This window comes from Chiloscyllium plagiosum, chromosome 14, assembly GCF_004010195.1.
Source record: "Chiloscyllium plagiosum isolate BGI_BamShark_2017 chromosome 14, ASM401019v2, whole genome shotgun sequence".
In the NCBI taxonomy this organism is placed as follows: Eukaryota; Metazoa; Chordata; class Chondrichthyes; order Orectolobiformes; family Hemiscylliidae; genus Chiloscyllium; species Chiloscyllium plagiosum.
In genome coordinates, this window is record NC_057723.1 from 43,795,264 (window position 1) to 43,810,444 (window position 15,181).

Sequence of the window (15,181 nt, forward strand, 5' to 3'; positions counted from 1 at the left end):
AGGCTTCAATCCACTTCGAAAAGACATCAGCAATAAGCAAAACACATTTATAGCAACTCAACTCATTTCTACAACTCAATGAAGTCCAGTTGAAGGCCGAGATTGATAGATTCTTGTTGTCTAGAGGAATTAAGGGCTACGGGGAGAATGCTGGTAAGTGGAGCTGAAATGCGCATCAGCCATGATTGAATGGCGGAGTGGACTCGATGGGCCGAATGGCCTTACTTCCACTCCTATGTCTTATGGTCTTATGGTCTTAGGGCCAGATTCGAAGAAGCAAAGCTGAATGTATAATATAAACAATCAAGTTGTGTGCAATGGTCTAACAAAGGTGTGTTGTAAAGTGCAATTTATTAAAACTGAGCTTTTAATGATCTTTTAAAATATAGGCATAAAGGACACAAGTGAAGAAGTTTGGTTGAACCTGTATGATACAGTTTGATTTGACTGCGTCCATGATTTCTATCTCTTGGTAACAGAACGATGTGAAGATTTGTAGAGGATTCGGAGGGATTTACTGAAATAGCTATAGGGATGAGTGATTATGAAAATAAACTGCAGGTGCTATCTTAAGATCCAAAAACCCTGAGAGAATTTGATGGCGGTATATAAAATAATGAAGAATTTCAATAGAATTGATATAAATTATTTGAAATGGCAGAAGGATCAATATTCAGCTGGTCCAGATTTAGTTTAAATTAATTGGCAAAAGAATCAAAGATGAGATGAGAAGATGTTTCACAAATAGTGTTTAGGGTTTGGAACGCACTACCTTCCTTGTATTGAGGTGGATACAGATCCAAGGATATTGGAGAAATACTTGGATAAAAACAATGGATGTGTGAGAGGCTGGGGATGGGAGTAGTGCAGAAGTCTGGAACAAAATGGATTTTCCTTCAAAGGAACTGGGGCAAACTTGATTGGCTGAATGAATTCCTTCTGACCTTCATTATTCTATTCTTGTGTTTAGATTCCCTACAGTGTGGAAACAGGCCCTTCAGCCAAAAAAGTCCACAATGACCTTATAAAGATTAACCCACCCAGACCCATTTCCCTCTGACTCATGCACCTAACACTATGAGCAATTTAGCATGGCCAATTCACCTGAACTGCACATCTTTGGACTGTGGGAGGAAACCGGAGCACACCCACAGGGAGAATGTGCAAACTCCACATAGACAGTCACTCGAGGCTGGAATTGCACCTGGGAGCCTGGCTCTGTGAGGCAGCAGTGCTAACCACTGAGCCACCGTGCCACCCTAACCCAAAATGCATTGACACACGGGGATAGGGCTTGAGGTAAAGGCAGAAGCTTCAAGTTTCATAATTTCTCTCTCTGACCCAAAGTTCAATCATTTATTATGCCACTGAGATCAATAAAGAAAGTCTTACTACTCAATCATTAGGTCTGTTAATTCTTTAACTGTTCGTGATGCTGACCGCAGCCAGTGCTGCTACCTGATGGTAATATTCAGATATTAGTTGCAAGCATCCACTTAAATATAAATAAATTTAGAACTCACATATAAACAATAACTCACATATAAACAATAAATACTGAGAAAAGAAAATATCCAACAGGTATAACAGAAAACAAAGGTGAGAATATAAGGAAAACTATTCAGTTCCATGTCTTTTAACAGAACTCATTTTTGCATTTCCTGTGTCTGTACTATACTCTTGATATATTATTCCAGTTTGTTGCCAAAAAGAAAACAAAATCCTCAGATCTTGGTAATTGAAGTTAGCATTTGATGGAATGAAACTGACTTATAATTGATTTACTCCTAACTTTCAAAAGTGCACTAGGGAATTCATTAGTGCAGTGTTTTAAGTATTTGACCCCCTGACAAATGTATCGACACTGAATAAAATTACCAGAATGTGTTCTGTAAACAAGGGAGAAAATTCAATAAGGTTAACCGCAGCATGCATTACTCATCAAAAATGAATGTATGAAGCTTTTTGTTGTACAGCATATAATATCAATAGTACGCTCATTAAATGAGCAGATTTTACTTTTTAATTTTTTTTTCTAATTCCACATATCTGATGAAGTTAATCTCTGAGTTTATCCAGAAGAAAATTTCAATCAATAACGAAACAACAACAACAAAAGAATGAGTTATAACAATGTTGTAAATATGCAGAGTGGTATTTTTGCTTTGAGATTTCTTTTATGATTCAGTAACCTGCAATGTTTGTTATGCACTAAGCCCAGCAAAGCCAATGCATACTGTCTCTAGCTTTAACATACTGTCTATGTAAGCTAAGGTATGCCCACAATAAAAATGACTGATTAAGGTGTATTTTAGCAGTACAATAACTTATAATTATATATTCACTCTTAGGGAATAAAAAATCCCAAAAACACTTCGCAGGAACACTTTTAGACAAAATTTGATATTGAATCTCAAATATTTTATTATCACAATTGACCAAAAACTTGATCAAAGAGACAAATTTTAGAGTATGACATAAAGGAGTAATGAGAGGAAGAAATGTGGAGATGTTTTTGTGAATGCAACCTCAATAGCTTACAACATTGAGACCTGAAGGCATGGCCACGAATGGGGGAACAATTCATATTGGAATGCTTAGGAGGCCAGAATTAGAGAAGAGATGATACCTAGGAGGCTGTAGGATAAGGGAGATTGTAGAAATGTGGAGATGTTCAGTAAATGGAAGCATTTCACAGCTTGGTGAGAAGTTTAAAGGGGTCTTCAACTCTGAAGACGACTGGAGACTGGCTACCTACTGAGCCCCTGCTTAAGACATACCTCTGTCCACAACCATAAGTTACATATTAAATCTGCAGAGAGAGAGAGAGAGAGAGACAGAGACAGAGAGACAGAGAGACAGAGAAATATTAGGCAAGTCAGCAAGAAGATATCAATATAAGCTGGATGAGTCCGCCCTTCTAAAGAAGGAACTTGAAACATTAACTCTGTTTTAACTCCACAAATACTGCTCAGTGGCTGAGCTTCTTCAATAATTTCTGTTTGGATTTGTTTTACGCCTCCAGCATCTGTACTTCTTTGTTTTCTTTTTGAGTACACATGCACTATTGGAACCCTATTGTACCAATAATGGATGAAAAGGTACTATTGAAAGACAAGGAGTATTTTCCACCATCAATGAAATGTAATACATTGTAATCTTGCACTTTGCAATCTCTCCCATAATCAGCAATGTGGGTGACTGGTGATTGCCTCATCTATCAGGAAATTACACAGCTATAATTTGGGAATTAGAGGCAAGGTTTTACAAATTATTCAAGAGGACACAAGGCAACAATGAGGTGAGGGAAGGAGCCAGGGTCTGGAATACAGACCCAGAACATGCATTTTACAGGAGCAATGGCAGAATTTCTTTGGTATCTACAGTTTCTAAGAGGGAAAGAAACTGATCTGGTTGCCCAACAGTCATCTTCAGCTGGTTACTGAAAGCCATACTGGTGGAGGTACAGATTCCTAGGCACCAATTTTCTGCTGCTGCTCCTAAAGAGAGATAACTCTAGCAGGAGGAGATTGTGTCTGAAGTCAGCCAGGTTCTGTTAAAAGGCAGAAACTTTCTTGAAAGCATCACAGAAACCTCACAGTCTTGAACAGGAGCTATGTATCATAATTGAAGCTGTGTTTTGGGTTCAAGAAGCCACATGTCAATATTTCAGGCCATGAAGTGGACAATAGCACATATCAATTGCTCCCCCCATTGGGTGACTAAGATTGCTGAGAGTGTACCACACAGCCATAATAAGGAACACTGTCTAGAGTACCTCGTATGACACTGCCTGACTCATCCAGACATCAGAATCTCACTTTTTGAAGGACTATGATCAGTTTCCTTCTTCAATATTGGTCTAAGCACTTCTTGCAGCTAAAATCAGCCACATGTTGAGGGATATCCCTTTTGGTGTAACAGCTATCCTTTGACAGGTCAAGGACCTTTGATAGAGGTTGTTCAGGATGTATGAGTTATGACATATTGCTGTATTTGTGGCTATTGTGGTTAGAAATGACTTGAACATTAAGAGAGTGGAATCCTTTTCTATTCACGAAGACTGTTGGTCCATGATAGAGAGTTCTGATTGCTATTTGAGTGCATTCGATTTACACCCTGAACTGCAGAAAACCAACGATGGCTGAGAATTTTAATGGCACTGCTGACTGACCCCAAATATACATACATTTTGAGTGACTGTGACTTGTCTTAACCCCTCCCCCTGAGACTGTCCAGTCCCTGCCCCAAACCTACCAGACCCACACCATCTTCAATTACTCCTATAACTGCGTCCATTCTGTGAGCCAGCAAATGCAACCAAACACTCCCCAAATCTAAGCCGCCTGCAGCCTTAACAATGCCTTGGCCAGATCCTTACAATCAACCCCCTCTCCCCGACACCCGACAACCCCCCAAAAAAAATCCAACCCTCTCCCACCCCCAACAAATTCAGATTGTGCACAACACACAAATAACCCACAGCGGCTAAACTCCCCCGCCCCACAACTACCAACACCATCATTCCCCAGGCATTGTTTAAAGAAATCTTGTTTACACATCCACAATCATTAAAAGATACTAATTCCAATTCCTAGTTTTAGGTAGGAGTTGGCACAAGTTATTACTAAATAGCAAATTGAAAGCTGGTTTTAGGATGAAAAGCATATGTTGAATCGATGGCTGGGCTTTCCACACTCTCCAACATGAATGCTATGTCTGGCAAAATTTGACCACACCTTTATGTAATCTTGGCCAATAAAAACGTTTTGATAGTTTAATTTGTTTTCTCCTAATACCTAAGTGACCTGCCATTGGATTTTAGTTAGCCACTTATACATTTTTGTTACAACATTCAGAAGAGACTGTGAACTCTTGGACTGCTGCCATTCTTTAACTGATTCTGAAGTTGTCTCCATTGCCTCGTTAGTATGTTGGGTTTTTTTTTCAAATAATAACACTCAGGTAATGGTTCTGATTCAAGTTTTAAATAGGCCCTTTGGTATAACTCTGCCAATTCTGTATCCACATGTTGCATTTTTATTCAAGTAGATGGGTTAAACATGTCAGCCTTATTCATTTTACCTTTATCCTTTTTATTTAACATTTCAAATATTGCTTCCATTGATAGAGTTTCCAAATCATCTCCTTTCTTCATAGACTTGTCTTTCCTGTATTTATTTCTATGTGCCTAAGATCTAGTCATAACACAGTCAAAAGAAATCCAGGATTTTCTCCAATGTTACAATACCTTTACCTCCATAGTTCCATCACCCTAAGTAAGGCCAATACAGGTATTTCTGAACTATTCCAGCTACAACTTCTCCATTCACTCTTTAATCAAACTCTATATGATGAAATTTGTTTACAGCCAGAGTGTATTCCTCCAAAGAATATTTTTTTCATCATTAACCTATCTGGAAGGCAAATCTTTTCATCAGGCAGCATCAGTGACTGAATTACTCTAGTGTCTCTCAATGTCTTTATTATTATGTCTCATTGATTAAAGGCAAAAGTAAATACCTCTTTTTGAAATTAAAAATAAAATCTCCAATGATCTGATTTTATTAACACTATTTGAGGAAGATTTTTCTTAATTGTTCTGAGCCATCTCTCCCTTTTTGGTATATTTTAAAGAACCATGTTATCTCTGTACCGCACTAGCAGGTTTAATATTAGTTTCCTTTTTGAAGATCCTTTAGACCACATACTATGGCCACCAGATTTCCATTTAGCTTTCAGCAATTGTCTTTGGTATACCCTGTCTTATTACAATGGAAGTATTCTTTTATATATTAGACTTTATTAAGGTCTCTGATCCTCTGAGCTGCTGTCATTTGTTTTCTTTCTTCTCAGCATTTTTTGGGCTGAGTCATATTGAATTATTTCTTTGAAGTTCAAACCTTTTAAAGAATGTTTCCCTGTCATTTGATATGGCATGGTGGCTCAGTGGTTAGCACTGCTGTCGCATAATGCCAGGGACTTGGGTTTGATTCCACCCTCAGGCATCTGTCTGTCTGGAGTTTGCACATTCTCACCACATCTGCATTGATTGCCTCCAGGTGCTCCGGTTACCTCCAAAAATCCAAATTTGTGTAGGTTGGGTGGATTGGACATGTTAAATTGTCCATGGATGTGCAGCCTAGATGGATTATATATGGGAAATAGAGGAATAGGGTGGGTTATGGGTGGGATGTTCTTCAGAGGGCCAGTGTGGATTCAGTGTGCCAATAGGCCTGCTTCCACATGGTAGAGATTCTATGATTCTCTTTCCCCACCTCTTCATTGCTCTTTGTTTTAACCTCTTCTCATTCTCCAATTCTATTTTTGTTCTTTCCAGGGTTTTGTCTTTTGTTTCTCCTCCTTTTCTATTTTTCTTTCTTCTCTTTTTCTTCCAATTTAAACTTTCACATTTCTCTTTTTCTCTCTCTTTTATCTCTCACTCAAGTTGTTTTCACTGCGTAGTGAATCCTCACTAATTCTAGTTGTGACCTCTCAATTTCAAATTTCCATCCTTATAAAGTCCTGCTTTTAGTTCTCCCTTTAAATTATCTGCTGTGTCAGTTTAACTGTCAAACATTTAAAATGACTCACTGTTATGTATTTGACTGACAGAAATATCTTAGTGACAGTATTTAACATGGCAATTAGTCATTAGGACAAATTCACAAAATGCTGCAGATTTTCTTAAACAACAGAACAAAAGTTCATTACACAAATGAAAAACAGATAAAACAAGCCACCAGTGTTTTTTTTTCTTTCGTGTGTGCAGGTGTGAGACACAGTGAAAGACACAAGGTGTACGACTCTTTATTCATTTTCCATCACCAGGAAGGAAAGAAACTCCCAAGTGGCCAGTGACAAGCAGTGCCCTTCACATTAAAGGGCAATGCTGTGTGATCAAGCAGTGAAGGGGAAGACAGGGATTGAATCAAAATAGAATTGGACGGGGAAATAATACACTCTACTCCTTGCAGCGCCCACTGCTGCCTGAACAGCTCAGGGGTGTAGGTGGACTCTGCGTGCTCCTTCTCCAGAGACACCCGGGCTGTAATATAACCGCGGAAGAGGAGAAGGAATCGGCCCTAATGACCCCCTCCATAGCCCGCTGCCTGGACCTGTTTATGGCTAGCTTGGCCAGGCCCAGGAGCAGACCCACGAAGAGGTCCTCAAACCTGCCCACCCCACAGCGTACCAGGTGCTCAAAGATCAGGGGCGTGGGACTGAAGTGTAACCAAAAACAGAGAAGAAGGTATTTTAGAAAATCAAAAAGGGAGTGCAAGCACCCACACCCAATATAGCTACCAGTGTTTAAAAGACATAATGATCTTAAATCCTACAGCAAATTAAATTTTCAGCAACCTATCAGTTACAGAATCTCAAATCAAGAGAAATTACACCCTATTTCAACTCTTTAAATTTGCACTTAACTGATTTCTTTGCCTTGGAGTGTGCAAACAATTTTACGAGGCCTTTCCAAGACTGCCAACATGAACTTTTCATATATCTGAAAATCTAAACTTTCACAGTTTCAAAACTTGCAGATCTCCAATTATCCTGTTTTGGAAGATTCACAAACTAAGATGATTAGTTCCCTGAACTCCCTCTAGGAGATAAGCTAAACTAAAGCAAGGAGATTGTGATTGAGAAGATGAGTGAGTGGGTAAGAGAAGGAGTCTTTCCATATTCCACCGTGCCAATAATGGTACCTCAGTTAGGCAGTGACCAACCGGGAGATTACCGATGCAATGAGTCTTTTGTGCATCAAGGGTGGCAACATTAGGTCCTTAAGTGAGAATTAACTGCCCTCTTAAGGGTCTCAATTAGCATTCAAATAAAGCCTCTACCACCTCCCACCAAGGCTTAATGGGGGAGGCATCAGGAAGTAGCCACATCATTTGCTAACTTGCACCCAATTAAATGACATCCCCACCTTCTCATCCTCAGAGTTCAACTTTGGTGTGGGAGGAAGTGATTAAATTCTGTCCAGGAGAGATAGGGGTGAGGTAAAGCTGACTAACATCAAAGTTCATGTGAAAACTGACACTATCCTTTTGAAATGTCACTGAGGAGAATGTGTGTATGAACAAGTGGAGGAGACCAATCTTGGAGGGAGGAACACTAGAAGGAAGAGTACAGCATTGGGAAGAAATGATATTATTGCTATTTCTGGCTGCAATTAGATAGATGAGAACAGAACTAGGTGACTTCAGTCCTGAACAATATGCTAGTGTGGTCAATCCTACCAAAGGCTGCAGACATTCAATAAGGCATATGAAAGAAAGTTTATCTTTGTTACAGTGACATAGGACAAATATTGTGACTTTTATAAGAGCCCTTTTAGTAAGCCTTTGGGTTGGAGTTTGGAGATAATGGGTTGAACCTTGGTCTATTTTGGCTGTGTAATTTTCTTTGGGTTTCATCAAGGGTTTCTCTCTGTGAGGCCAAATTGGTATTCTGATGATGTCATTACAAAGTCATTACCTCATTAAGTACCCACCGTGTTCCAAAGGCACTCCCGTTGTCTGATGCTAGCCTGATTCTACCAGTCAACATAGCTGGAAGATCTTGTCACTACCTGGATATCCTGGAATGAACTGGCTTCTGTGGTGCTGGTACCATATTCAAAAGTCCATTGTTCACCCACCAGGGACTGGCATGGAGTTGCGCTGCAAGCTGCACACTGTTTGGTGGGCATAATAGCAAACAAATGGAAAGTTCCCTGCTTTGCAGGCAGGGACCGCATGTATCTGGTGGACAGGGTGGTGCAAAGGAGGACTGTCCTATTCTGCCAGGACTGCCAGAGGAGACCATGTCACTGGCCTTTGAAAGCCTGGTCTGACATCACCACCTGGGAGACCATGTCACTGGCCTTTGAAAGCCTGGTCTGACATCACCACCTGGGTGAGTGTTTTCTGTGGTTTCCTGAGGAACTCTTGGCTATGTAGGAAGCAGATCAATGGCCTTCTCTGCTTTGCAAAGATAAGTGCAACCATCTTCTCTCTTCTACTTCACACTCACTCTATATCTGTTAAAGCACCAACCTCCCATTAATGTTCATGCTGTACTATTCTCATTATTACGTGCAGCATCTTCTCTCACTTGCTTTAATCCACTCCAACACTCCCAGACTACTAACCCTGCGCTGCCTAAACACTTACTCAAGTAAGGTCATCATCTTTCCACCCCAGCTGGATCAACACAAACAGCTGTGCCAACCACTTTCCTCTCATTCAATGCCTCCCTTTCTCTCATTATAGGAGAAGAAAGCCCACTATCGGGCTAAAAGAGCCAGGACGGGTGATTTGGTGCCCGACATTCTGCTCCTGAAATCTTATGAGGAGAGCATCTTGTGAGGACTAGCAGGTTAGCACTGGGGAGGCATTGGCCTAGTGGTGTTATCGTTAGACTATTAATTCATATTTTGCAGACTTGATTCAAATCCCGCCATGACAGATGGTTGAATTTGAACTTAATAAAGAACTTGGAATTAAGAGTCTCATGATGACCATTATTCATTCTCAGGAATAAACCCCTCTGGTTCATTAATATTCTATAGGAAAGGAAATTTGCTATCCTTACCTAGTCTGGCCTGCATGTGACTCCAGACCCTCAGCAATGTGGTTGATTCTGAACTGCTTTCTGGGCAATTAGGGATAGGTAATAAATGCTTGCCTAGCCAGTGATGCCCTAATCCTATGAGTGAATTTTAAAAAGTTTTAAAGGGTCCTGGGGAGATGCAGAGATATTTGTGCCCTGGCAGCCTAGTAAAAAATACTGTTCATTCCTGTGTAATTCTTACATTCATCCCGGTATCAACGTATGTCTCCCCCTACCAGAATTTACAACCCACAGTCCAGCAATCTCTATTGTGTCTTACAGGTACCAGCAGCATGTCTATGTTGGTTGCAACCAAGAGGGTCACCCACAAGGGGTCCTCTCCAGCCCCTCTGAGACAGAGAGCCCAGATACTCAGAGGAAGCTTAGGCAAGTTTGTCCCTGTACCCTCTACCAGCTCAGATTCTAACACCTCAGCGGGTATTTCTCTAGATTAGAGTCAGGAGCACATGCGGGTGAGCATTTCGCTGCCATGTCTCTACAGCTGGTCAAGAAAGAAATGCCACAAAGTGATGGCACTAGGGGCAACTGTCAGAGACCAGGCACCTACTCAACCCCAGGAAGGAGAAAACCATATCTTGTTGGCCATTTGTGACTGCGTACAAATTCTCAAGCAGACAGAGGGAAGCAGGCAAGTTTGTTGATAAGACTGAGCAACCTAATGCAACAGCTACAGGATTGCAGCAAAGCTGGAACCCTATTGCTTCAGGAATGCAACCATCTCACTGCCTTCATAGACAAGTTGGCAGCTGCCTTGGAGAGACAAGTTCAGACAGCTCCAGGGTCTGTTGGATATGCTGATGGAACTCTTTTGTCTTAGCCACTGGTTTCTCTAAAGTAAACAAAGGAATGAGGGACCTTGACATCTGTCTCTGTGCTCTTCCGTCACAAGGAGACGGGGTGATGCCAGTAAGCACCAACCAGAAGAGGAACCACATACAGGCCCCAATAGAGTCCTTCCCTGGCTTGGCCTTCTAACTCCACCCTCTCTGCTACCCACAGCCCTGTAGGAGTCCAAAGGACACATTCAGCATGACTAGGCCCTCTAGATGCAAAACCCCCTGGGGTCAGCCAGTCAAAGCTTGAAGGAAACTGGGTTCCACTGTGCAGCAGCCTCTCTCCTCCCCACATGTGAATGGACCCAGGTTCTGAATTGAAACATTATTGGAAGGAAAGAAAGAAGGGACATTTGAGGGAAAATGGCGGACAGTTGTCACTTGATTGTAAATAAGTTCTCATGTTTGTATATGCACCTCTTGCTATTAACTGGGGCAAATTTCTGTGTAGCACTAAATGCCTGAAGGTGTTAAAGTATTCCATTCTTGTCCTTAAACAATGTCAGTGGGCCAAGGTGTGAAGCCGCTGCACTGTTGCGTGCAATGGGGACAATTGCAGGTGACTGTGACCTTGACAACTCGGCCCCAATTTTCCAAGTGCACAGACGTCAGTGGGGTTCAGCCGTTAAGCCTGGGGCAATGGTCAGCAATGCTTGGGTCACGGAGTTAGACTGCACAACATAGCTAATGTATAAGTGTCGTAAGGAATGCTGAACTCGCAAGTGTGTTTCACCTTTACTGGATGAGGATGTTTTGTCTACTAGTGTTGTCTTTTGAAGGATTCCTTGTAGCTATAATGCCAGATCCCTCCCTCGCAGGTGACAACTTTTACCCCACCCACTTCAGGCATGTTGTAGCTTTTTCTTTTCCATTGTGCATTCCGTTGTGATTTTCAAGATGATGGAAGGCAACAGCAGCCTCTTCTCAGAATATGAGATCCAGGCGTGGTTTCATGAGGAGGTATACCATACATTAATGGGGTTTGAGAAGATAATCTGCAGGAGAGAAAGGAATATGTGGTTTATTTTGCATTTCAAGATGATCCTAGGATAGTGAACAGTTCTGGCAGACAAAAATGGGGCACAATAGTGTTTTACATGCTGAATGCCTAATTCAGTAGTCTATCATATCCAAAGAAATCTGCATCCCTTGGTTTTAAGGGAACGAAGATGAGGATCAGGGGAGGCCAACAGGGGAGGAAGCATATTGGTTTTAATATAGACATGAAATTGTTACTCAAAAAGAAATTTAACCAATGTGAATATCTATTCAATTGTTGAAATGCTATGTTAAATCAAATAGTTCATGTTTAATTCATTACATATATATGTATATATTTATGTCTTAGCACTTACGAAAATCAGTAAATTTAATATATTCATCATGACCCTTTCTTCACATCTGCATTGGTAAATTAAATGAGATTTTCCCATTTATGCTGCTGTATATTTGTCACAGTAGCATAAATTTGGATTTGAACTTATAGTTAGAATGCATCAAGCATTCAGAGTATTTTACTTCTGGAGTCATCCCAGAATGAGACCAGTTGCTAAATTTGACTCTGTTTATAGCTAAAATTAATCATCTGCACATCCTCTCTGTCAATCTAACGTTATGTGTAGTTTTGCTTCCATCTGACATTTGATTGGCAGTGCAGACTTAGCACATGTTTTTTATTCAAGTAAAATGTAGAATAATTAGTTTATTACATGACATGAATTAATAATCTATTTATAATAACATGAGGGTTATGAAACTTAATAGTAAGGTGCTTCAAATGGTGAAAATATTTCTCAGGACCTTTCCACTGATTAAAACCTCTAATGAAAGTAAAATGTCACCCAGGCTCAGTTTCACTTTCTACCATAATAAACGTGACTATCAGTAAGTCTCAAAATTATATCTTAAATCACTTAATTAGTGTAATGTTCCACCTTGAAATATTGATAGACCTAAGAGCAGAGTTTTGGTCTATTATAGATATGAATTAATTTGAATTAACATCCTTAATAATATCTTTGGAAGTTTTGTATATTTTATATTTATGTAACAAAGTACTAATTTTAAATTTCTTGAGCAAATGCTTTCCTTAGATTTATTCTCTGTAATGCATATTTCCCTGCAAGAGCACATCACAAGTTTCAAAATATTAAAACAACAAAGGTTTTTGCATGGATTTTGCTTTAAATCACCCTGATGACAAAATAATCTGGCTTCCAAAGCTTTTACAATATTTTCACAATCAGAAAACAGCACTGCGGGTTTATTTTTAATAAATTTTCATGCGAGTAATTAGTGGTTTGTTACAGGATTAATGCAATAACATATTATGAAACTTTAAGCAACAAAGAAGGCACTGTAATATGTTACAAAAGCAAAACTCTTCAGGGCAAATAACATAATAAAGCACTGCTGACACCAGTTCCATTCTGCATCATTGTATTGTTTGATCCCTCCATTGCCTTTGCATTGTAAATTACAATTTCTTCCACTTAAAAACTGGGATGACAAACAATTGTTTTTGTTCCATTCTTAGTAAGCTTCATTCTCTTTCAATGAATTTCAGTTCTTTACTTAGTGTTGCCATTGATAACAGCTGAATAAACATTTTAGTTTACCTCATCTAAATTTCTACCACCTTAACCTGTCTATTGCAAAGATGTCCTCCTTTTATTGCTAAATTGATCCATCATCTCCCTCAACCGATTTTCATCTGATAAATCAATGCCTTTGTCACATTAAAAAAACCTTGACTTATTCAAATTTCCTCATCACTTTTTCCCCCTCCATCTCTCTAATCTTGCTCCACCCCATAACTGTACCAGAACTCAACCATTTGTGCATCCCTAACTCCTTTCATTTTCAACATTGACAGCTTTGTGTTCAGCTATCTAGGTTCTGAGGTCAGGGATACAAACTCTCAGACTTCCCCTCTCTTCTTTAAAATCAAATTAATTATTTCATCATGCTTTCAGTCACCTCTTCTAAAATCACCTTCTTTCATAGAATGTCAAATCTTGTCTGATTATGTTTTTAAGCAGTGCTGTGGGATATTTATCTACGTTAAAGCTGCAGTATAAATGTGTATTGTCATTTGTAAGTAATTGAATCATATCACTCACTGAATGGAATTGACCATAAATAACATCTTTTTCTGCATGTTTAATTCAGACTTCTAGAACTGGAACAAAGTGGTGAACTGGATGCCCTAAAACAGAAATGGTGGCCCAAAGTTGGGAAATGTGATCTGCAAAGTCACATTAAGACGCATGGGAAAGGAGGCCCGATGGATTTGCAAAACTTTGCTGGAGCATTCGGTTTTCTTGCTTTGGGTGTTATTTTGGCTTTCATCGCTGCTGTGGTCGAAATTTGGTGGAAAGGTGAAAAGAAATCAGACTCTTCTAGAGAGGTAATACTTATAACTCAGATCTCTTAGAAATCTAGGTTTTCTGCTACAACAAACTCCAAAGATTTAAGCAAATGTTGACATGAAAGCTCTTACTCTTATGGTACATTGTTATTTAATTTTAATTTTATTCTTATATTGAATGGTCATCCATTTAATTATCTTTTAAAAAACACTTGTTGAAGATGGCAGGTTCCCTCCAAGCTACGTGCAATCCTGACTTGCAACGATCTCTCCCTGGAATTCCCTATGTGTAGCTAAACTATGTTGAACTGAAACAATTCAAGAAAGTAGCTCACCACCACCTTCTCAAGGGCAATTAGTAATAGGCAATAAATTCTACCTTGACAATGATATTCATATCCCACAAGCAATTAAATAAAATATATCATCCTTTCGTTTTGCAAGATACATCTGTTTTAGGAGAGTTCTTATTTTAAGACAGTAATTCTACTGAAATCCTTTGAAATGTTAACGAATTTGATATCATAGAGAGGCTAAAGTAAAATGCAAGGCTAAAATGAAAGAAGTACCAAGCTGTCTCTAATTATTTTGATATTAATACAGTTTCATCACATTATTGAAACATAAATATCCACAACATCTTTCTATGCAAAGATAAATGATTTTAAAACTTATTTCGATGAGTTGATAAAGTTGGCAAGTGTGGTGATGGTTTTTTGTCCACTCAAAATGTTAGAAAACAATGAGGAAAGCAATTGGAAACTACTGCAGATACTTTCTCTATTAAGTACTCAAGAGTAACTTTGTGTTAAGGCTTTCCTTAAAAGCACAATTGGTTGAATTGACAGCAAGATACAGTTATATCGATCAATATACCAATGATGAATAGTTTTGGGAGCATATTTATGCAAAAGTAGTTTTATAACTCAGGTACTAGATCTCTGTAATTTATTCATAATCAACTTGGTTTTGAAAACTCTTGGTTGGCTCATATAATCTACTGTGGAAATGTGTTGCTGGAAAAGCGCAGCAGGTCAGGCAGCATCTAGGGAACAGAAGAATCGACGTTTCGGGCATTAGCCCTTCTTCAGGAATGAGGAAAGTTGGTCCAGCAGGCTAAGATAAAAGATAGGGAGGAGGGACTTGGGGGAGGGGTGTCGGAAATGTGATAGGTGGAAAGAGGTCAAGGTGAGGGTGATAGGTCAGACTGGGGTGGGGGCGGAGAGGGCGGGAAGAAGATTGCAGGTTAGGAAGGCGGTGCTGAATTCGATGGATTTGACTGAGACAAGGTGGGGGGAGGGGAAATGAGGAAACTGGTGAAACCCGAGTTCATCCCTTGTGGTTGGAGGGATCCTAG

At 39.6% G+C, this 15,181-nt stretch overlaps 1 protein-coding gene across 6 annotated transcripts in view; it reads left to right on the forward strand.

The window, feature by feature from the left end:
• The window catches only part of LOC122556682 (glutamate receptor ionotropic, delta-2-like), a 538,289-nt gene that overhangs the window by 514,134 nt on the left and 8,974 nt on the right, over positions 1-15,181 (forward strand). For all 6 annotated transcript variants that reach the window (XM_043703714.1, XM_043703716.1, XM_043703715.1 and 3 more), the window contains one exon: positions 13,626-13,863. In XM_043703714.1, the coding sequence (XP_043559649.1) occupies positions 13,626-13,863 (238 nt within the window). The remainder of the gene's footprint in view (positions 1-13,625; positions 13,864-15,181) is intronic.